Source organism: Apodemus sylvaticus, chromosome 15, assembly GCF_947179515.1.
Source record: "Apodemus sylvaticus chromosome 15, mApoSyl1.1, whole genome shotgun sequence".
NCBI classification, from domain to species: domain Eukaryota; kingdom Metazoa; phylum Chordata; class Mammalia; order Rodentia; family Muridae; genus Apodemus; species Apodemus sylvaticus.
The window spans coordinates 39579639-39601532 of NC_067486.1; the positions used below are offsets into that span (position 1 = coordinate 39579639).

The window sequence follows — 21894 nt, forward strand, 5'->3', positions numbered from 1 at the left end:
GAATTTATTGTGATGATTTTCAGTCTATAGTTCAATTAACCTAATAGTGGTCAGCTGTGAATGGGAAGTCCAAGAATCTAGTAGTTGCACAGTATCGTGAAGCTAGTTGTTTCATCTGGTCTTCTGTAAAAGTGGGGTCCAACAGATGTGTAAGTGCAAGCAGGGGAAAGAGTGAATCTTCCTTGAGTAGGTCTCCAGCAGAAGGTGTGGCCCAGATTAAAGGTGTGTACCCACCATGCCTGGATCTGAGATTTGCACTGTCCCGGGCTGACCTGCTTGCCTCAGTCTCCTGGGATTAAAGACATGTACCACCTTGCCTAGGTTTAAGCTTTTCATGGCCAGTATGCCTCAAAATCTCCATGCCAAGATCCGTGTCAGACACTTGTGTCTTCCAGCCGTAGTTCACTTCAGATATAGACAAGTTGACAACCAGGAATAGCCATTACAGTCTCTTAAATCTAAATCCCATGGAATGATGAAAAATTAGACCAATGGGCCAAGAAGATACTTTCTGTTCAAGCATGAAGGTCTGAATTCAGAAACCAAGCACGTAGATAAAAAGCCAACTGTGACAATACACATCTGTGTTCCAGTGATGGAGAAGCTTAGACAGGAGAACACCACACTACACCACACCACACCACACACCACACCAAGCTCACTGGTCAGCAAGTCTCAATTGGTAAGCTCCAGGCTCATCGTGAGGCTGTATCTCACATAGCAAAGTAGAGACCGATTTAGAAAGATTCTGATATTGACCTCTGACCTCTATTAGCATACATACATATTCGTACATATGAACAAGCACACATGCATATAACACACGTGCACTCACACCTTAACAAATGTTGAAGACTGCAATGAGGTTAGGAATATATACATACTAGACGCATCGTCACACTCAAGCCTCCAATGTAGAGTCCAGCTCTCACATCCTAACTGTGGGTTCTCTGGAAGGAAAGATGGGTAAGGAAAGGGGGCAAGAGAAAACACATGGAGAGACACAAAAACACATGGCTTCTGGTTCAAGTCTCCATCTTTAATCCTTCTTTCCCAAGCAACAAAGGCAGACCAAGCCCCTCCCCTGAAGGCTGGAAACCGGTTCTTCTTGTTCTTCAGGAGGTGGGTGGTCAGGTTGCTGGCTGCTATTCTTGAGAGCAGTGGGCAGGGGGAAGTCACAATTCCTCCCTTCTATTCTTGAGAGCAGTGGGCAGGGGGAGGTCACACTCCAAGAAGTCACTTTTCTTTCTGTGTTATTTACCAAGCCAAACATTGGAAGTTCTTACCAGCTCTTGTCTCCGATCTTCTCCAGGCTTTCTATAGCAAGTATTTCTAAAAGCAAAAGCTAATATCGTTCACCTGCTAAAACTGTTTTCCTCTATGTTGAAGGTCTGAATTTGTATGCATAAATGCTTTTTGTAGTCCTATTCACTTCTAAGTAGTTTTGGGACTAATACAATTATCCATCAACAGATAAATAGATAAAGAAACTATGATTTTTATTCAACCATTAAGAAGAAAGTTATGTCTATTTCAGGAAAACAGATATGAGTGGAGATAATTATCTTAATAACATTATTGAAGTCAGTCTCAGAAATTCAAATATTGCCCGTTGTCTCTTCATTGTGGATCCCAGACTTTAAATAGATATGTAAGTTCAGGTATGCATGTATGACTTGAAAAGAAAAGTAAAAGTGTATGGCAAGAACAAAAACTGCTAATGAGAATGTGTGCGGCAGCTACGAAGGGTAGGGAGTGTGGGAAAAAGACACTTAAAGCACAGTAAATACATTTATATGCAGTTGGCTTCATAAAGCATGGTCCCCTGTAAATATATATCAATTAAAATATCATAATTAGTTGAAAATTAAAATCTAAGTGTATAATATGCAAATGCATTGGTGATGTAAGAGATAAATGTTTTCTCTCTTATTCAGCTTCAGACATTTTTCCATCCACACAAATCCACTTCCAGTAGCATCCCTTTCAAGCCCCAACTTGCCTTTGTGAAGGTCCCCACGCTATTAAATATTCCCCTCCCCTGAGCAGCCATCCTGAAGCTGGGCTGGGAGTACTGTGTGCTATCACAGACCCCGTTTTAGATAATACTTACCATACTCACAGGCCTTTGACTTCTTTGTTAGATTATAAAGTCCAGAATCACAGATATATATCATGTTGTGTCATCTTTTATACTAGAATGACCAATAATACATTTTAAGTGATCAATGTTTGTTTCTGATTGGGGTAGAAATTATTAAATATCCAAAATAATATACGTTCATGCATCCAATTTTAGGTAATTTTTGAAATTAGAGGTTTTATATGTGTGAGTAACTTTAGACAAGTCTGGCTTTTTGTGATTGGGTGTTTTAGCTATAAAACGCCACTAAGAACTGTAGCTACTCCACAAGTTTGCTTCAAAGATTAAAATCATAAACAGTCATCGTTGGTAACTAGAATTTTTGAAATGGGACCCAAAAGCTCTGGATAATTAGCTGGGTGTTTTTCGACCATCACCACCGTTATCCTGTTATGCTCTTGCTCTACAAGATGAGCTCCTGTTGGGTTTGACACCTGGCTTGCACCAGGGTTTAAAATTAATTTTATGGTATGTTAAAGAACTGAGGAAAACAAGAAACTAAGAACTCTGTAAATGACAGAGAGATCCGTGAGGAGGCAGCCATGCAGGGCACCAACACTCTGCTGGATGCTGTAAGACAAGATGAGACACAGCAATGCCACCTCCTTGCCACTCCCTGCTCTTATTAAAAAAGCATCAGCACAGAGGGAGGTCACTGCCTGGCAGATGCCAAGTGGTCTGGATGTGTGGAGGTAACAGTTTCCATGAGGTGTCTAGAAAGCAGTGGAAATCCCTCTGGGGCTAAGAAGAAGGTGTGAGCAAAGGTTGACTGTAAGTTCTTTCTTCAGGCTGAGCAAGTCTCCTGTCACCTGATTGGTCTAAGCAATCAACAAGATTCTAGCTAGTGTCCCTTGATGACCTGTTTTAAAAGTTGCCATTGTGTTCTCTAGGTCTTCAAATGCTATCATGCTGTGTCCCCTGAGTCTATCAGAAGTAGCTAATCCAAATTTTACAAAAAATATGTTCCTCTATCAAGACAATCAAAAATTATTTTAATGATTTCTTCTTAGATCATTAGCATTTACTAATAAGTGAGGCACTATGTTAAACAACAAGAAGGAAAAATCCAGAGATGTGGTTCCTGCATTCGTGTATAGAGAGCCTGAGGGAAAGCAATAGAAAAAGAAATACAATAAAAGATAAAAGTGATAGATGCAATAATAGAGGTGTGAATAAGACACAAAAACTTTCAGAAATGACAACTCATTCAAACATTACATTTTACAAACCTACAAAATACTGTGTGTGTGTGTGTGTGTGTGTGTGTGTGTGTGTGTGTTTTATTGAGAATACTAAATTTAGGGCCCAAATGAAAACACCAAAGTCAAATGAGCATGTATAATAACAAAAGATAACATAGTATAAAACTTAAGAAAAGAGCACTCTATCAACCATTGGACTGAGCACGAGGTTCGCAATGGAGGAGTTGGAGGGCAGACTGGAGGAGCTGGGGGATGGGTATTTGCAGCCTCATGGGAAGAACCACAATGTCGGCCGACCAGACGCCCCAGGGCTCCCAGAGACTTAGACATCAACCAAGGGGTACACATGGTTCCAGCCAAAAGAGTGGTAGAGGAATGCCTTGTAGGGCATCAGTGGGAGAAATGGTCCTTGGTCCTGTGAAGGCTCAATAGAGGCCCCAGAGTGGGAAAATCGAGTGGGGGTCATGGGTGTAGGTTGGGTGGAGGAGCATATTCTTGGAGGCAGGGGGTGGGAGGTTGGGTTGGGGGACTACGGGGGAGGGCGGAACCAGGAAGTGGGTATAGCATTTAAAATGTAAATGAAGAATATATTCAAGAAAAAAAAAGACTCACAGGACAAGTCCCAAATTTAGGCAGAGTCTCTATGTTAAGGGAATAAGGCAAGGAAGAATGCAACAGGGTATCCAAATTCATCTCCAGTATACCCATGTGCACACATGTACATATATACACACACATGTGCACATAAAAGAGAGAGGGGGGAATGAGGAGAAAGGGGGAGAGAGGGGAGGGGAAGAGAGAGGAGTGGGGAGAGACAGTGAGAGAATAAGTTTGATTTTTTTTAACACTAAAATGATAAAATATTTTAGGAATAAAAATTTTAAAAAAGAGAGAGAGAAAAAGAAAGAAAATTGAAGGCAGTGTCTGAAGAATAGCAAAGGAGACCTGAAAGTCACAAGGAATTAAATACAGCTCCTAATTCTGCCGCACAGTAGCTATGTAAATCCAGACAAGTCTCCTTCCTTCTCCCAGCCCCTAACTTTTATGATGTAAAAAGTAGCAATAATAGTAACCACCGGAGTCATTTAAGCAGTAAACGAAAGGAAAAAAGCACAAGAACTAAGCAGGTAGAAACTGTTCAGTAGAGGCCACCTCTCCTCCTTCACCTGCCGCTGTTCTGTTCCATGCACTTGCAATCACATAACCGCCAAATCGACTCTCATGCTCCCAGGGCACAAATGTTCTCTAAAGCCATTCTGTCCTGTTGTTTATAATTACTTCCATAAGCTATCCACAGTAGTCGTGATTGATTTCGAGCAGTTTTATCCATTCCTGTTTTACTACAACATGTAACAAAATGACTTAAACTCAAGCCTGCGTAGTACCAAAAGCAGTCCCCCAAAAACAAAAAAAATGAGAAAAATAATATTCATTAATGTAATATAAAATGGAGAGTAAAGCATTAATGTCCTTGTAGATTGACATTTTCTGGGACAGAGAGAAAGATCTGTGAGTAAAAGCCTGCTGCTTGGGACCCCAGCATTCATGTGTGAAGCTCACAGATGTATATGACACTCATATGTGTATCATATACACTCACATGTATATGACGACATGCACCCAGAAACCCAGAACTAGGATGGAAGAGAAATACATGGATCCCCGGGCCTTGGTGGCAGGCACACACACACACACACACACACACACACACAAAGTATTACAGTCACCAAAAATACAGAAGTGATCATAAATTCTCTAATACTGCAAGAGTTACACCTTAGCAATTAAGAGGATCCTGAAGAAATATTAATGCTTCTTTTTTACAACTTGCCTCTGATATAAATTCAGAATATATTATAGTCATGTGAAATGATGGCAGTTTAAGAAAAAATTAAAACGAGATGTCAATGTTTTAAAAAGATATGTAGGTGGTCCTGCAACAGAATTTTTAAGATGGTTTTGATTATTGTTGAGGGAGGGGAGGATTTGATTGATGTCTGTCTTTAAATATGTGTGATCCTCAGTTTCCATGCTTTTAAATTGGTTAAAAAAAAAAAAAACAAAACACGTCTTCCCCATAAATGATATAAGAACAAAGGTTCAAGTGACTACCTTCGATCTTCTCTTCAAAAGCTCACCTAACCTATATGAATTCAGAATCGATTTTATTCCACTTTTAGAAAATTCATCTTAGGAGAGACTGGCAGGTAATACATTAAATTAGTAAAATATCTCCTTGGGTTTTTTTTTCTTTTCTTATTGGATATTTTCTCTATTTACATTTCAAATGTTATCCCCTTTTCTGCTTTACCCTCTGAAACCTGCCTATCCCATCACCCCTCCCCTTGCTTCTATGAGAGTGCTCCCCCTCCCACCCACCCACTCCAACCTCACCGACTTGGCATTCCCCTACACTGGAGCATTGAGCCTTGCCAGGACCAATGGGCTCTCCTCCCATTGATGCCTGATAAGGCCATCCTCTGCTATATATGTGGCTGGAGCCATGGGTCCCGCCATGTGTATTCTTTGGTTGGTGGTTTAGTCCCTGGGAGTTCTGTGGGGGTCTGTTTGGTTGATATTGTTCCTCTTATGGATTGCATACCCCTTCAGCTCCTTCAGTCCTTTCTCTAACTCCTCCATTGGGATCTCCATGCTCAGTCCAATGGTTGACTGTGAGCATCCTTGATATTCTTAATTCCTATGCAGATTCCTTTCTTGGGAGCTGTCCAGGAAGTGGGAGTTTAAATTAAGTGAATTAAAATTAACCCAGATCAAAACTTCAATTGCTCAGTCCTGTGTGTGAGCTACATCAGTTGTGACTCAGTCCTGTGAGCTAGCTATACCAGTGCCCACACCCTACTCTTCACCACTACAGAGAGAGCCTCTCCCTCGCCACCTTTTATACTCTCCATTGTAGCTTTTCCTGTTTTAAACCTTAGGACCTCTGTGGAAACAACTTCTTTGCCAAGTCAGTGTAGGACTAAGGGAAAACCCAAAGTCACCAAGGAATATAATTGTTACAAAGAGAGAACAATGGGTTTAAAAAACCCACTAACGTTATAAAAGGATTCAAGAGACCTACCTGCTTGTTGCATTCAATTTGCACTAAATGTACCCGTATCATGCTTCCTTTATGTTGTTGGCATTAGGGTTTAAGATAGTTGGGCAAGGGCTAGAGAGATTGCTATCTGTGGTTATAAGCATTAACTGCTCTTCCAGAAGTTCTGAGTTCAATTCCCAACAACCACATGGCTCACAAGCATATATAATGGAATCTGGCACCCTCATTTGGTATGAATAGTTGAGCAAAGTTACACAGAAGCAGTTTCTTAAGACTGATAGACCTTAACTACATGCTCACCAGCTGTGCATGCATAAAGCATATTTTCTTCCCAGAAGAGGCAGCAGGTGCTAATGAGTTACCAGCAGCTCCTCTTCAGAACTCTTGGGTATATATACTTTGCCTGGGCCCTGTGTACTCATCTTAAGTACTGTTCACTCTTATCAGTATTTTGGTTTGTCCTGCTTGCATATGAAGATGCTACATACATCTCGTTGTCACCAAAAGTTAAGTCATGTTCTGCATATGTTTGCATTTAGGTCATTTTGTCCATTGAAGAAGGCTACAGACTTCCTGCTCCGATGGGCTGCCCACCGTCTCTGCACCAGCTCATGCTCCACTGCTGGCAGAAGGAAAGAAACCACAGGCCAAAATTTACTGACATCGTCAGCTTCCTTGACAAACTGATCCGCAACCCCAGCGCTCTTCACACACTGGTGGAGGACATCCTTGTGTAAGATGCATAATGTTGGTACTTTTCCCCCTGATGATCAAAATGTCTTTCAGGCTACAGTCAAGAAGAGCAGAGAGAGGGAACCAACTTGCCCTAGTTGCTGTCCAATTGTAGACCGTCTATAAACCTTATTGTGCTTATTATCTGATCAGATAAACGATGAACATGAAAGAATATGGATTTTTCACTAGAAAAAAATTTCCCTTTTCTATTTCTCATCTTTCTATGTTATTTATATTTTAATGTTTATTATATATTTATAAATATATACACATTTATATTAAAGATATATATCAAAGATACATATACACATCTATCTGTATATACATACATATGTCTTTCTTTACTGATCCTTCTCTATCTTTATAAGTAGAATTTGTGTGCATGTGTGTCCTCTTCAATTTTCTTTCCATTCTATGTTCCATCCTCTATGTGAAATAGAAGCAAGACAGGGTGACTTGTGAATCAACAAAAGTGAGGATGTTACGGGCTGGTCTGATCAACACTCTGGTGTTGTTACTTTCCTCTCCCCAAATCAGAGTAAGAAGGATGATGTGAGAAAAACAGTGAAAAGGAGGAAGAGAATGGAAGCAAAAATAATCCTCATCTAGGTCTGAAATATTGTACTAGAAGTTTCATTGATGTCTTCCTTTAGTCTAGACTATAAAATAACCAAAGCACACCTTCCTGAATTATAAGACAGCTACAGGATATGCCAACACTCAACTGTAGGTCACAGGTTTGAATCAGTATAGGGTTTCAGTAACAAAAAAGGAGGCTATGTAAGGGCTAGTTGAAACAGGCCTCTTTTCACAGCCGAGCATGTAAGAGCTCACCTCTAGATCACTAATTGGCAGCCTCAGCAGAATGAAGCCAAGCATGAAATAGCCAGTGATTTGAGTGTTGCTGCAGCCTGTCTCCTCTGAGCGCCCAGCACAGGAAACTGGAAGGAGGAGAAAAGCACAGAAAAGAAAAGCACTTTAGACTTCTTCATTAAAGCCACTGAAGGATATTTAAGCTAGAGAATGATATAATTACAGCTGTGCTTCTGGAAGACCAATAGAGTGTTGACTATGAACACAAAACAAGGAACAGGGTGGGAAACGGAGCCATGTGTGCCTTTTTAGAAACCCAAGCACCCAAGCTATCAAAGTTCAAGGCCTAAATTATAAAATAAGAATACAGTTGAGATCAGGAGAAAAGAGAAAAAAATTATTGTTAGGCAACACACACAACATATAATGCTTCTTGGTTCCCTGAATAAATATGGAAGGAAGAAGAAAAAAGTAGGTATTTATCAGGCGTCTATATATGTTTTTTACACACAAAAAAAAATAGGTTGTTTTCTGCTAAGAAAAAAAGGAACACGTTTTAGAGTAGAAATGAGATGAGTTGGAGCATCATTCTGAGTCAGAGATGCCCATGGGATAGTAGAGTGGAAATTCCATAGGTACATATATATGTATGTTGGATTTAAGGTGGAAAAAAATCTGGGCTTTTGGACTAGAGAGATGGCTCAGTAATTAAGAATCTATACTATTCTTGAGTCAGTTTCCCGTTCTCACATAGGGCAGCTCATACCTTCCTAAACTTGAGCTGCAGGATATATAACCCCTTCTGTCCTCCATGGGTTTCTACGCTCTTGTGTACATTCCTACACATAGACACCGGTGCACATACATAATTACTATTTTTCAACTAACTAGGCTAAATGTGTATATTTGAAATTGACCAGCATATAGATTAAAAGTGAAGGCATTACCACAGTTAAAATAACCTATGATGATATGAAGAATGGAAATAAACAGAGGAGGAGAAGGCAGCTCTATAGGATACTAAGATTTAAGACATAATCCCACCATACAATAAGCAAACGAGATTGGTAAAGAATAGCCAGACTGGTAATGCAGGAAACAGGGATAGAACCACATTATAAAAGCTAACAGAGAAGGTTGTTTCAAGGAATGTGCTGCCCAAGCCTTCATAAAGCTTTGTGTTCAGTAAACACAAAGTGGAGTGTGTCTGTAGAATTTAGCAATGAGGTTCATGGGCAGCCTCAACAGGGACAATTTTATACAAAATTTATGAGACAATAAGGAATAAGGAATACAAAGCCAAAATAAAGATCAATCCATAGTAATAACTTTTTATTTCCAGAAACCTGACTCCTATTTGTGAGATAAGTAGAGAAATTGTTTCTTGATTTTCTTTCTTCTGTATTTTCTTGAAAATACACTATCAGTGCTTTACTACTGAGAGAACATCATAATGAAAACACACTACAAAGTAAGTCTGCATTCATGAAAGAGGGGGTCATGTCATGCCTCTAAACCCAAATCACTACCTCTTAGCTTCTTGTTGAGACACAAAATTAACAGACGTAATGGTGGCCATAGCAAAGCCACTAAACTGTGAAGTCTATCATCATCATTTTTAACAGAGAGGCAAAGCAGTGTCTCAACTCCATATTGAGACTATGAATAATCATATTTATAAAGTACTCAGGAAGAATCTCAAATTAGAAAATTACCCAAAATAAATAAATAAAGTGGGAAAAGGATAAATGGTCAAGGCAGATGCAGGGTCCTGATGGCGGACCAGAGGTCAGTGGTGAAGTATTTGCCATGCTCTGAAGAGTCCCACCACACACAGGCCAGGAATGGATAGCATCCTTCATATAAAGTTGTCAGCTTGGTTCAGTTCCAAAATCTAATCTGTCTGAAACAAATAGAAATTTTTGTGAGTGATTTTTCTATCCATGTTCATGACACAGACACACAGACTTTTTGTTTTAATGCATTTTTGTTTGAGAAACAATGAACCAGTGTTCCCGGGGCACTGTGCCTGCAACCTATCATTATTCTTATAATAAAACACAGGATGGGTTTTCCTTGTCTTCCACCAGTTGCATGTTTCTAATAGCAGCCACACAGTCTGTTTCCAATACCAGAGAACTGAGGCACTTTATTGTAAAGAAAAATCCTGGTTGGATTTGTGTTTACAAAATGATGACAAGCACCTCCTCATGGAAAGCCTGTCTACCTCCTAAATTCCAAGAACGAATGCCTGTCCCAGATTATTGTTGGATTAAGAAAATACGACCATCAATCTTTGCTCCTGAATGCCTCTCAAACATGTCAGCTGGGGAGTTTGCTGCATAAGAGTGCTTTACTCTGCATGGTATCTATCTGAATTTGAATACCCAGCACTCACATTAAAAAATTAAAAAAAAAAAAAAAAACCAAGAGAGTAGGCTGTGTGTGCCTATAGCCCCAGCAATAGAGATAGTGACAGCAGAAGTTTAAGAGTTTGCTGGTCAAGGAGCCGGCCAAACCAAGAAAACAAGGTTCCAATTCTGTGAGAAATCCTGCCTCAAGGCAGTAGGTTAGAAAATAATAGATTTGTTGTCCAACTGTGACTTCTACATAATGACACTTATGTGCATGCGACACACGTGTACACATACATGTACATATTCACACACATTCACACACATACACACATACACATGTGTACACATATACACAAATACACACACATACTAAAAAGTCTGAGTGTATGACTCACAGCCTCTCATCATTAGACTGTCCTTTTCTCCAGTGTCCCCACACTCCCAGTTTTCCTCCTCTCTGCACCAACACAGACACTGCCCTTTCATTGACTACATCCCCATGGTTTTTATTCCACTCTAATTGCCTTTTTCTCAAAAATTCACCTGAGAAATTTTTGCTCTTTTGCTTGACAAGAGTAATAAGTGGAGGGAAAATTAGGGTGACTAAAGATAATGAGATAGGCTATGAAACTCTCAGTTTAATAGCTTTATGCTGGAAAATTAGAAATTTCATAAATCCCATTGGTAGCCTTTCCTTGCCAACAACTGAGTATCTATAGGAAAGCTATTGATCCAAGGCTTTCAGGAATGGGAGGAAGGGGTATCACTCTTGTCTTCTGCTGACATTCCTCTGCCTGATGCTTCCCATAGGCATATCCACATTTCATTAGAGTTCCAAATACACTATTTGAAAAAGCATATGGGCATATATGAGATCATGCTAATTTATAAAAGAATGTCCTTAAATCCAAATAACTGCTAACTAGATTTTCAAAATTACCATCTTGATGAAGGCAGGCAACTTTCCATAAATGCAATATCAATGTACTCTCATTAGTGACTTTACAATCATTTTCTCTCAAAGAGTTATTTGTGGTTGTCACATGGTAGATAACCCCTAGTAGGATTGGACCAACTTGAGATCAAGGTTACATGCATGAGAACATTTGAAACAATGCCTGGCTCTACTCTGTTCCTTCTCCCTGCTCTGCATAACTCTCCGGATCAATCTTGTAGTCCCCAATTCCAAATAGGTATACTCCTAGAGAGTCCTGGGATGTATCCAGCTAGCTGAAGTTTAATGGTACAAAGTTACCTGATTACCATACGTGTCCATTCACTCTCTGCCTTCCCCACCCACCCCATCTTCCTGCACATTCACTATCCATCCTTTCCAATGCTCCAGGCTCTGATATCTGCTGAGTATACTAGGTTGCAGCCAGATAGCTGTGCTTTTTGGCAGAGCTGCAATGCAATAGGGAAATAACATTGCTAACGCTTGGTGTAGATAGGTCACTGGTACAGCCTTACCATAAAAGCAAGTCACGAGCTTTAATGCCTAGTATTGCAAAAAGAAAAAATGAGGAAAGGAGAGAGTGGCAGGGGGCAGGGATAACATTTCCAATTCTGTTCCAAGCCCTCTACAAGGCACTGGCAAACAATTTTTCAGAATTTTGTGCTCTTTAAACATCAGTTCTCGGGATAGCAACACTTGCTCAACTGGATGGTACTGGTCTGTAATAACCAATGGGATCATCAGGCGTGTTCTGCCCCAGCCAAGGCACATTGTCAATATTTTCACTATGCACTGGTTATAGTTAGGGATCTTGTAAACTTGTCATTCTTAGGAACTTTAACTACTACCTTCCTTAGCACACACAAGTGTATGTTTGAATTTTCAAGTGCTTGGTTTCCAGTGAATGAGAAATGTAGAGAAAACAGTCAGACTAGCCCTGTAATGCTTCTGCCTCAGAAAATGAGGAGAAACCTAAGACCAAATAGTGCAATCATCTTGCATTCCGATAATATTTTTCAACAATGTAATATACAATTTTCCATCCATTTTCAAAAGATTTTTTGACAACACAGCCCAGGTCATATACAATCAACATCTACAAAATTGTTTATGTCCATATATAAGTCATTGTGAGGGGTTTTATTTTGATTTTTGTTGCTTGTATTTTGTTGTTGATGTTTATTGTACAGAAATAACTGCCTGGTCAAACCTGTGCAGACACTGCCCAGTAATCAGCTTTGTGGAAGGAAGGAGGGATATGAAGCATTGATCAGAAGCTGTAAAAGTCCTTCCTGCCTATTAGGTCTAAACTGAATGAGCTATCGGCGCAAGATAATTATAACACTGCCTATCACTGTGGTGATGCTAATACATATCCTGTGCTATAAACAGTCACAGCGAGTGCCTCTTGTTGAGACTGCTATGTGCTAGTCATTGTACCTACTGGGTGCTATCATTAATTCTTTAAGTGTCACTACTGCTGCTCCTGTGTCTCAGACAAGGAAAAAGAGACTCAAGAAGGTCATTTGTCAGAAGAACACAAGGAGCAATCGTGAGATTAGTAACAAGGGCCACCAACTCCAAAGCCCATAGTCACTTAAGACAATGTAGGATTGAATGACATATAGTCTCCAGGTGTTTCCCATCCCTGCACTGTTCTGAACATATGAGTATGTGAAAGAAGGTACATTTTTATTTTTCCAGTTACATTTGGACTGAATAGGATTTCATAGGTGAAGTTTATTAAAAGCCCCTTAATGTATTTTGGATGTAGCACAGCCTGTCACTTTTTTTTTTTATTTGATATAATTTATTTACATTTCAAATGATTTCCCCTTTTCTAGCCCCCCCCACTCCCCGAAAGTCCCGTAAGCCCCCTTCTCTTCCCCTGTCCTCCCTCCCACCCCTTCCCAGTTCCCCGTTCTGGTTTTGCCAAATACTGTTTCACTGAGTCTTTCCAGAACCAGGGACCACTCCTGCTTTCTTCTTGTATCTCATTTGATGTGTGGATTATGTTTTGGGTATTCCAGTTTTCTAGGTTAATAACCACTTATTAGTGAGTGCATACCATGATTCACCTTTTGAGTCTGGGTTACCTCACTTAGTATGATGTTCTCTAGCTCCATCCATTTGCCTAAGAATTTCATGAATTCATTGTTTCTAATGGCTGAATAGTACTCCATTGTGTAGATATACCACATTTTTTGTATCCACTCTTCTGTTGAGGGATACCTGGGTTCTTTCCAGCATCTGGCAATTATAAATAGGGCTGCTATGAACATAGTAGAGCATGTATCCTTATTACATGGTGGGGAATCCTCTGGGTATATGCCCAGGAGTGGTATAGCAGGATCTTCTGGAAGTGAGGTGCCCAGTTTTCGGAGGAACCGCCAGACTGCTTTCCAGAGTGGTTGTACCAATTTGCAGCCCCACCAGCAGTGGAGAAGCATCTTAAAAAATGCTCAACTTCATTAGTCATTAGGGAAATGCAAATCAAAACAACCCTAAGATTTCATCTTACACCAGTCAGAATGGCTAAGATTAAAAATTCAGGAGACAGCAGGTGTTGGAGAGGGTGTGGAGAAAGAGGAACACTCCTCCACATAATCCACACATCAAATGAGGTACAAGAAGAAAGGAGGAGTGGCCCCTGGTTCTGGAAAGACTCAGTGAAACAGTATTCAGCAAAACCAGAACAGGGAAGTGGGAAGGGGTGGGTGGGAGGACAGGGGAAGAGAAGGGGGCTTGCGGGACTTTCGGGGAGTGGGGGGGCTAGAAAAGGGGAAATCATTTGAAATGTAAATAAATTATATCGAATAAAAAAGAAAAAAAAAAATGGCTACTCCAGCTTGTTTCCTGAGACCATTTGCTTGTAAAATTGTCTTCCAGCCTTTTACTCTAAGGTAGTGTTTGTCTTTGACCCTGAGGTGTGTTTCCTGTAAGCAGCAAAATGTAGGGTCCTGTTTACGTATCCAGTCAGTTAGTCTGTGTCTTTTTATTGGGGCATTGAGTCCATTGATGTTAAGAGATATTAAGGAATAGTGATTGTTACTTCCTATCATTTTTGACGTTATTTTTTAAATTTGATTGCTTAACTTCTTTTGGGTTTGATGAAAGGTTACTATCTTGCTTTTTTCAGGGTGGAGTTTCCCTCCTTGTATTGGTGTTGTCCTCCTATTATCCTTTTTAGGGCCGGGTTTGTGGATAGATATTGGGTGAACTTGGTTTTGTCGTGAAATATCTTAGTTTCTCCATCTATGGTGATTGAGAGTTTTGCTGGATATAGTAGTTTTGGTTGGCATTTGTGTTCTCTTAGAGTCTGCATGAGATCTGCCCAGGACCTTCTAGCCTTCATAGTCTCAGGTGAAAAGTCTGCTGTGATTCTGATAGGTCTTCCTTTATATGTTACTTGGCCTTTTTCTCTTACTGCCTTTAGTATTCTTTCTTTGTTTAGAACATTTGGTGTTTTGATTATTATGTGACGGGAAGTATTTCTGTTCTGGTCCAGTCTGTTTGGAGTTCTGTAGGCTTCTTGTATATTCATGGGCATCTCTCTCTTTAGGTTAGGGAAGTTTTCTTCCATAATTTTATTGAAGATATTTGCTGGCCCTTTAAGTTGTAAATCTTCACTCTCATCTATGCCTATAATCCTTAGGTTTGGTCTTCTCATTGTGTCCTGGATTTCCTGGATATTTTGGGTTACAAGCTTTTTGCACTTTGCATTTTCTTTAACTGTTGAGTCCATGGTTTCTATGGAATCTTCAGCATCTGAGATTCTTTCTTCTATCTCTTGTATTCTGTTGTTGATATTTGCATCTCTGTCCCCTGATTTCTTCCCAAGGCTTTCTATCTCCAAAGTTGTCTCCCTTTGAGTTTTCTTAGTTGTTTCTACTTCTGATTTTAGATCCTGGATGGTTTTGCTTAGCTCCTTCCCTTGCATGTTTGTGTTTTCCTGTAATTCTTTAAGAGATTTTTGTGTTTCCTCTTTCATGAGCTCAGCCTGTTGACCAAAGTTCTCCTGTATTTCTTTAAGAGATTTTTGTGTTTCGTCTTTCATGACCTCAGCCTGTTGAGCAAAGTTCTCCTGTATTTCTTTGAGTGTTTTTTGCATTTCCTCCTTGTTGGCTTTTGTATTCTCCTGGATTTCTTTCAATGATTTTTGTGTTTCCCTTGCAAGGGCTTCTAACTTTTGATCCATTTTCTCCTCAATGTCCTTCATGTGTTCCTGTACCAGCATCATGACCAGTGATTTTAAATCCGAATCTTGTTTTACTGGTGTGATGGGGTATCCAGGACTTGCTGGTAGAGGAGAATTTGGTTCAGATGTTGCCATATTGCCTTGATTTCTGTTAGTGACGTTTCTGCGTTTGCCTTTTGCCATCTAGCTCTCACTGGTGTTACTTGGTCTTGTCAGTGCTGGACTCACCAGTGCAAGCTGCCCCTTCCCCGTTGGCCTCTGGTGCACAGCTTACACTCTGCACTGCCTATAGACAGGGTGCTGTTGTCCAGGCTGTTCAGATCCCGAAGCAGGCACCTGAAGGCTCCCGCTGGGGCCCGCAGGATTTATTGGAGCACACCGACTTCTCCCAGCTGGCCGCCCGGAAGCCCCCACTAGCCTCTTGAGGGACCTGGAGATGTGGCGGCCACCCAGGCTGATCTGAAGCGGAGAGAGTTGAGCTGGGGGCTTCTGCCTGAGGCCTTGCCCCAGATTGTGTCTGTGGACCAGGTGGAACCCGTGTGCACCCCCAGGGAGCTCCGAAGGTGAATGTTGCTGTGACCTCCCCTGTGCTCCGCTCACTCCGCTGGGCAGCCGATTTCCCCAACCGGGCTGGCGCACACTAGGTTAGCCTTGTCGCCTGGGCCCTGAGTCCAGGCAAACGCCTGGGAGGCCAAGGTCCGAGCAAAGTTCCCCTAGGGCTATGTCTGTTATTTGGGTCCGCCAGGTGACCCGGATGGCGGGCGTGCGCGTCCGCGCTCCGCGAAAGCACCGGGAGAGTCTGTTGTGCTAATAACCTCCTGGGCTGGTTGACACACAGATGGCCCACCAAGCCGCCCAGTTCTTGGGGTCAGTCCTGTGCCTTTTGGGGCCTAGACCCCCGTTTTGTTAGCCTCAGGCTACGCTTGTTAGCAGTCTCTGCCCTCCCGAGCACTCTGGCTCCTGTAGGCAAAATGGCGGCGCGTGCACCGGCCGGGGCAAAAAAAAAAAAAACTCCTGGCTGGGTTGGCGCCCCGATGGCCACTCGAACAACCCAGGGCCTGGGTGCAGGCCAACGCCCGTCTGGCTCAGACCCCTGCGGTGTTGGGCCTAGGATTATGTTTGTGTACCTTAGTCTGACCGATCTCTGGAGCCCGGGATCAAGATGGCGGTGAGTCTCTCCTGACTGGCGGGCAGCCGAGTTCTGAAGTGGCTTCCGTGCAGCGAAAGGCTCCGCAGAACCGCAGTTGCTTGCCGCCCGGCTGGTCAGCGAAGGTCAGTGGTCGTGGGCGCAGGGCCTAACTGGACCCTGTGTCGCCTTGGTTCCACCGCTGATGGCCCTTCAGCTGGAGCAGCCACTGCTACCGCCGCCGCCGCCGCCGCCTTCTATGTCACTTTTTTTTTTAACCAAGTAAATACAAAGATGTAGAGTGCATGTCCTCCCCCATAGAGATAAAAAAAAAAAGATATATCCTCATATACTCCCAAAGCATCCTCCTGAAATTTGCAACCAATTGAAGAACACTAGTTGAGAACATGAACAGATACTATACCATAAAGAAAGGAAGGAAATCAGGCAAGAACGTAGTTCCAGAAATACCTCCTCGGGGTTTTCTGTGATTGGGTTTTCTGGTGCTGCACACACCTGTGCTTCTCCTTTCTGCTTCTTTTTTGTTTTGTTTTGTTTTTATTTATTTTTTCTTTATTGATATTTTTTATTTACATTTCAAATGATTTCCCTTTTTCTGGGTCCCCATTCCCCACAAGTCCCATAAGCCCTCTTCCCTCCCCCTGTTCCTCCATCTACCCCTTCCCACTTCCCTGCTCTGGTATTCCCCTATACTGTTGCATTGAGTCTTTCCAGAACCAGGGGCCACTCCTCCATTCTTTTTGGACATCATTTAATGTGTGGATTATGTCTTCCATATTCAAAGTTTCTAAGCTAAGCTAATATCCACTTATCAGTGAGTGCATACCATGATTGATCTTTTGAGATTGGGTTACCTCACTTAGTATGATGTTCTCCAGCTCCATCCATTTGTTTAAGAATTTCATGAATTCATTGTTTCTAATGTCTGAATAGTACTCCATTGTGTAAATATACCACATTTTTTGTATCCATTCCTCCGTTGAAGGACACCTGGGTTCTTTCCAGCTTCTGGCTACTACAAATAGGGCTGCTATGAACATAGTGGATGGAGCATGTGTCCTTATTACATGCTGAAGAATCCTCTGGATATATGCCCAGGAGTGGTATAGCAGTATCCTCAGGAAGTGTCATGCCCAGTTTTCTGAGGAACCGCCAGACTGATTTCCAAAGTGGTTGCACCATCTTGCAATCCCACCAGCAGTGGAGGAGTGTTCCCCTTTCTCCACATCCTCGCCAGCACCTGCTGTCTCCTCAGCTTTTGACCTTAGCCATTCTGACTGGTGTGAGGTAAAATCTCAAGGTTGTTTTGATTTGCATTTCCCTAATGATTAATGATGTCGAACATTTCTTAAGGTGTTTCTCAACCCTCCGAAGTTCATGTGAAAATTCTTTGTTTAGCTCCATACCCCACTTTTTAATGGGGTTATTTGGTTCTCTGGGTTCTACCTTCTTGAGTTCTTTGTATATATTAGATATTAGCCCTCTGTCAGATTTAGGGTTGGTGAAGATCCTTTCCCAATCTGTTGGTTGACATTTTGTCCTTTTGACAGTGTCCTTTGTCTTACAGAAATTTGTAGTTTTATGAGGTCCCATTTGTCAATTCTTGATCTTAGAGCATAAGCTATTGGTGTTCTATTCAGGAACTTTTCCCTGTACCCATGTCCTCAAGGGTCTTCCCCAGTTTCTTTTCTATTAGTTTCAGTGTGACTGGTTTTATGTGGAGGTCCTTGGTCCATTTGGAGTTGAGCTTGGTACAAGGAGATAAGAATGGATCAATTCACATTCTTCTGCATGCTGACCTCCAATTGAACCAGCACCATTTGTTGAAAAGACTATCTTTTTTCCACTGGATGCTTTCAGCTCCTTTGTCGAAGATCAAGTGACCATAGGTGTGTTGGTTCATTTCTGGGTCTTCAATCCTATTCCATTGATCCGCTTGCCTGACATTGTACCAATACCATGCAGTTTTTATCACTATTGCTCTGTAGTAAAGTTTGAGGTCTGGAATACTGAGTCCCCCAGAAGTTTTTTTACTGTTGAGAATAGTTTTAGCTATCCTGGGTTTTTTGTTATTCCAGATGAATTTGAGAATTGCTCTTTCTAGCTCTATGAAGAACTGGGTTGGGATTTTTATGGGGATAGCATTGAATCTGTAGATTGCCTTGGCAAGATGGCCATTTTAACTATATTAATCCTGCCAATCCATGAGCATGGAAGATTTTTCCATTTTCTGAGATCTTCTTTGATTTCCTTCTTCAGAGATCTGAAGTTCTTGTCATATAGGTCTTTCACTTGTTTGGTTAGAGTCACCCCTAGATACTTTATGCTGTTTGTGGCTATTGTGAAGGGTGTCATTTCCCTAATTTCTTTCTCAGTCTGCTTATCTTTTGAGTATATAAAGGCTACTGATTTGCTTGCATTGATTTTGTAGCCAGCCACTTTGCTGAAGTTGTTTATCAGCTGTAGGAGTTTTCTAGTAGAGTTTTTGGGGTCACTTAGGTAGACTATCATATCATCTGCAAATAGTGATAGTTTGACTTCTTCCTTTCCAATTTGTATCCCTTTGAACTCCTTATGTTGTCTAATTGCTCTAGCTAGGGCTTCAAGATCAGAATTGTGAGCATTTATCTTTCCAAGTGTTCATAGTTAAATTTTTTATTATTCTTCTATATGTTTACCAGTTACCAATCTTATTATGCATATTAATCTGAACAATTAAAAACAGAATTACTAAATAAAATCTAACAAAAATCAGTGATCACACTGCAAATGCTTTTCATTATTTATCCATTGGCATTAGGTAGAAGCAAACAAGATTCATTCCATGTTTCTATACATTTGGTACTTTAGGATACGTTGAATCAAATTATGCTTTAATTTCTAGTCTCAAATTAATTTATCAATTAGTGATCAAGTTAAATAGGCTCTACTGAAAAGAATGCAATGTAAAATCTTGAATAATTGTGAAAACATGCAGAGTAAAATTTTCTGTCAATGACTGGATGAGTAGTGTGTATATTCGAATGTTGACATGTGAATTAACCAGGTATAGAGAAGAACAGCCACAGAGTCATGAGAACTTTGTATGAATGTGGCAATATTCCCAAGTGCTGAGAGTTTAGATGGGAGTTGCTACTTCCAGCTTACAACATAGACTTAATGTGAGTTTCTGGCTATGCTATGAAGATGTTTCAGGTGAGCAACTCCACTAATCACCAAAGACCAGCGATTTCCACAATCTCAGCAAAAAAAAAAAAAAAAAAAAAAAGACTAAATTTATCACTGTACAGGTTTGATAAGAAAGGGCATTTATTGTTTATTAGGCAATGTTTTAGAAAATTCAATTGAGGATGGTAGTACCCAACTCTGAAAGCCAGAATATAGCAGCATTTTTCAACTTCAGTATAAGATAAAGTGAAATAAAAGTTCCCACACAGCAGCCGTAAACAATGTGGAACCCCTGACCTTCCTAAATCAAGTGTGGGACCTGCTGAAGAAAAGGCCAGGGAGTTAACTCGATTACTAACTGGGTGTGTGCGGGAAAAGAAATTATGACATTACAAGAATTTGGGAGCAAATATAAGTGCTTTCCAATGAGTCATTAGGCTGTTTCAGTCACTTCTTGAGTGTTTGTTTTTCCATCTTCTCTCTATATTAATGACATGATTAGTGAATCACATTTCTATTCACCAGTTACATGAAACTGTGTAACCTTAAGAGCTACTCCATTGTCATCTCAGTGTAGAGAATGAGACTTATCTGACAGTGTGTCAAGAAGAGTATGGACTAGATGTTGAGGTGAAGGTCTATAATCGCAGAACTCTAGAGATTGAGAGGCAAGGGGATTATGAGTTCGAGGCCAGGCTGAACTATGTAGTAAAATTCTACTTTAAACAAAGAAAATAAGAAAAGGCATAAGAATCTGAAGGATATGTCACTTCAACTTATTTTTGTCCCATTTTAACAAAATCTCTAACAGGTAATTGCAGTTATTAGAGCCATATTGTTCTAAAATAAGACATTCACCTTTCTAACCTATGGTTACTCATGCTAACAGTCATCAATAAGGATGCCCTAATCTTTTGAGAATTAGTGTGTGAACTACAGCAGCATTTCCTAAGAGATTATTTAAAGACAAAGACTAAGTAATTCAAGAAAGTTATGCTGAAGCTAGTTTGAATTTCCTTATTTAGAGTGTATGTCAACAATTGGAAATTCTGAAGAATGCTGTCATTTAAAAATATAGTTAGTATCTGCATCTATATTAAGTGCTTGCAGAGACTCTCAGAGGACAGCTATATAGGCTCTTATTAAGCGCTTCTTAATATCAGCAATAGTGTTGGGGTTTGATGTCTGCAGGTGGGATGGATCCCAAGATGGTCTCTGGATGGCCTTTCTTTCTGTATCTGCTCTATTTTTTATCCCCATATTTCCTTTAGATGGGAACAATTCTGGGTTAAAATTTTGAGATGGGTGAGTGGCCCTACCCTTCAACTGGGGGCTGTGCCTATCTACTGGAGGTGACCTCTACAGGTTCTATCTCCCCTCAGTTGGGTATTTCCGCTAATGTCATCTCCATTGGGTGTTGAGAACCTCTTGCTTCCCTGGTATGTGAGACCTTCTAGTGGTTCCCCTCCATACCACCCCCCACCACACACATACACACACACACACATACACACACACACACACACACACACACACACTGCTGCCTATTCATTTTCCTGACGCTCTGGACTTCTATCTCTTCATATACCTAATCCCTCCCCCTCCTCTCTCCTCCAAAGTTCCCCCCAGGGACTAAAACACCAACCAAAGAGTATACATGTATGGGTCTTCAATTTTCACCTTAGAAGTTAATGCTCACTCCCATATATATTTTATCAGAAAGGAACCACAGTTAGATAGTATGTATACACCCAGATATTCTTCCTTCATAGGTTTAGACAAGTGTTTTTGCATATTAGCAGATTCCAGTTCCAACTGGCATAATTAAAACACTGATGACAAAAGCTTGATGATATATTTAAAATATTGATGTTCAAATTATGTGTCTACAGATATTTTATTTAACATATTAAGAACAAAATAATTGGAAGTTGGACTAACTTTCAGTGTCTAAAGAGTTTAGTCATTTACTTATGGTAAGAATATTTTTTATTATTTAGTAAATATTGAGTTGAATCAAATCATAAGTATATTTTTAAAGATCATTAACGCTTTACCAGATATATAAGTTTTGTATCTAAGAATGTTTAAATAAAACATTCGTTGTAATGCATC

General features: G+C 40.6%; 1 protein-coding gene across 1 annotated transcript in view; it reads left to right on the forward strand.

The window, feature by feature from the left end:
* Epha6 (EPH receptor A6) overlaps positions 1-21894 on the forward strand; it is a 993878-nt gene that overhangs the window by 968497 nt on the left and 3487 nt on the right. Inside the window, exon 16 of the mRNA XM_052158907.1 lies at positions 6946-7139. Coding sequence (XP_052014867.1) covers positions 6946-7139 — 194 coding nt within the window. The remainder of the gene's footprint in view (positions 1-6945; positions 7140-21894) is intronic.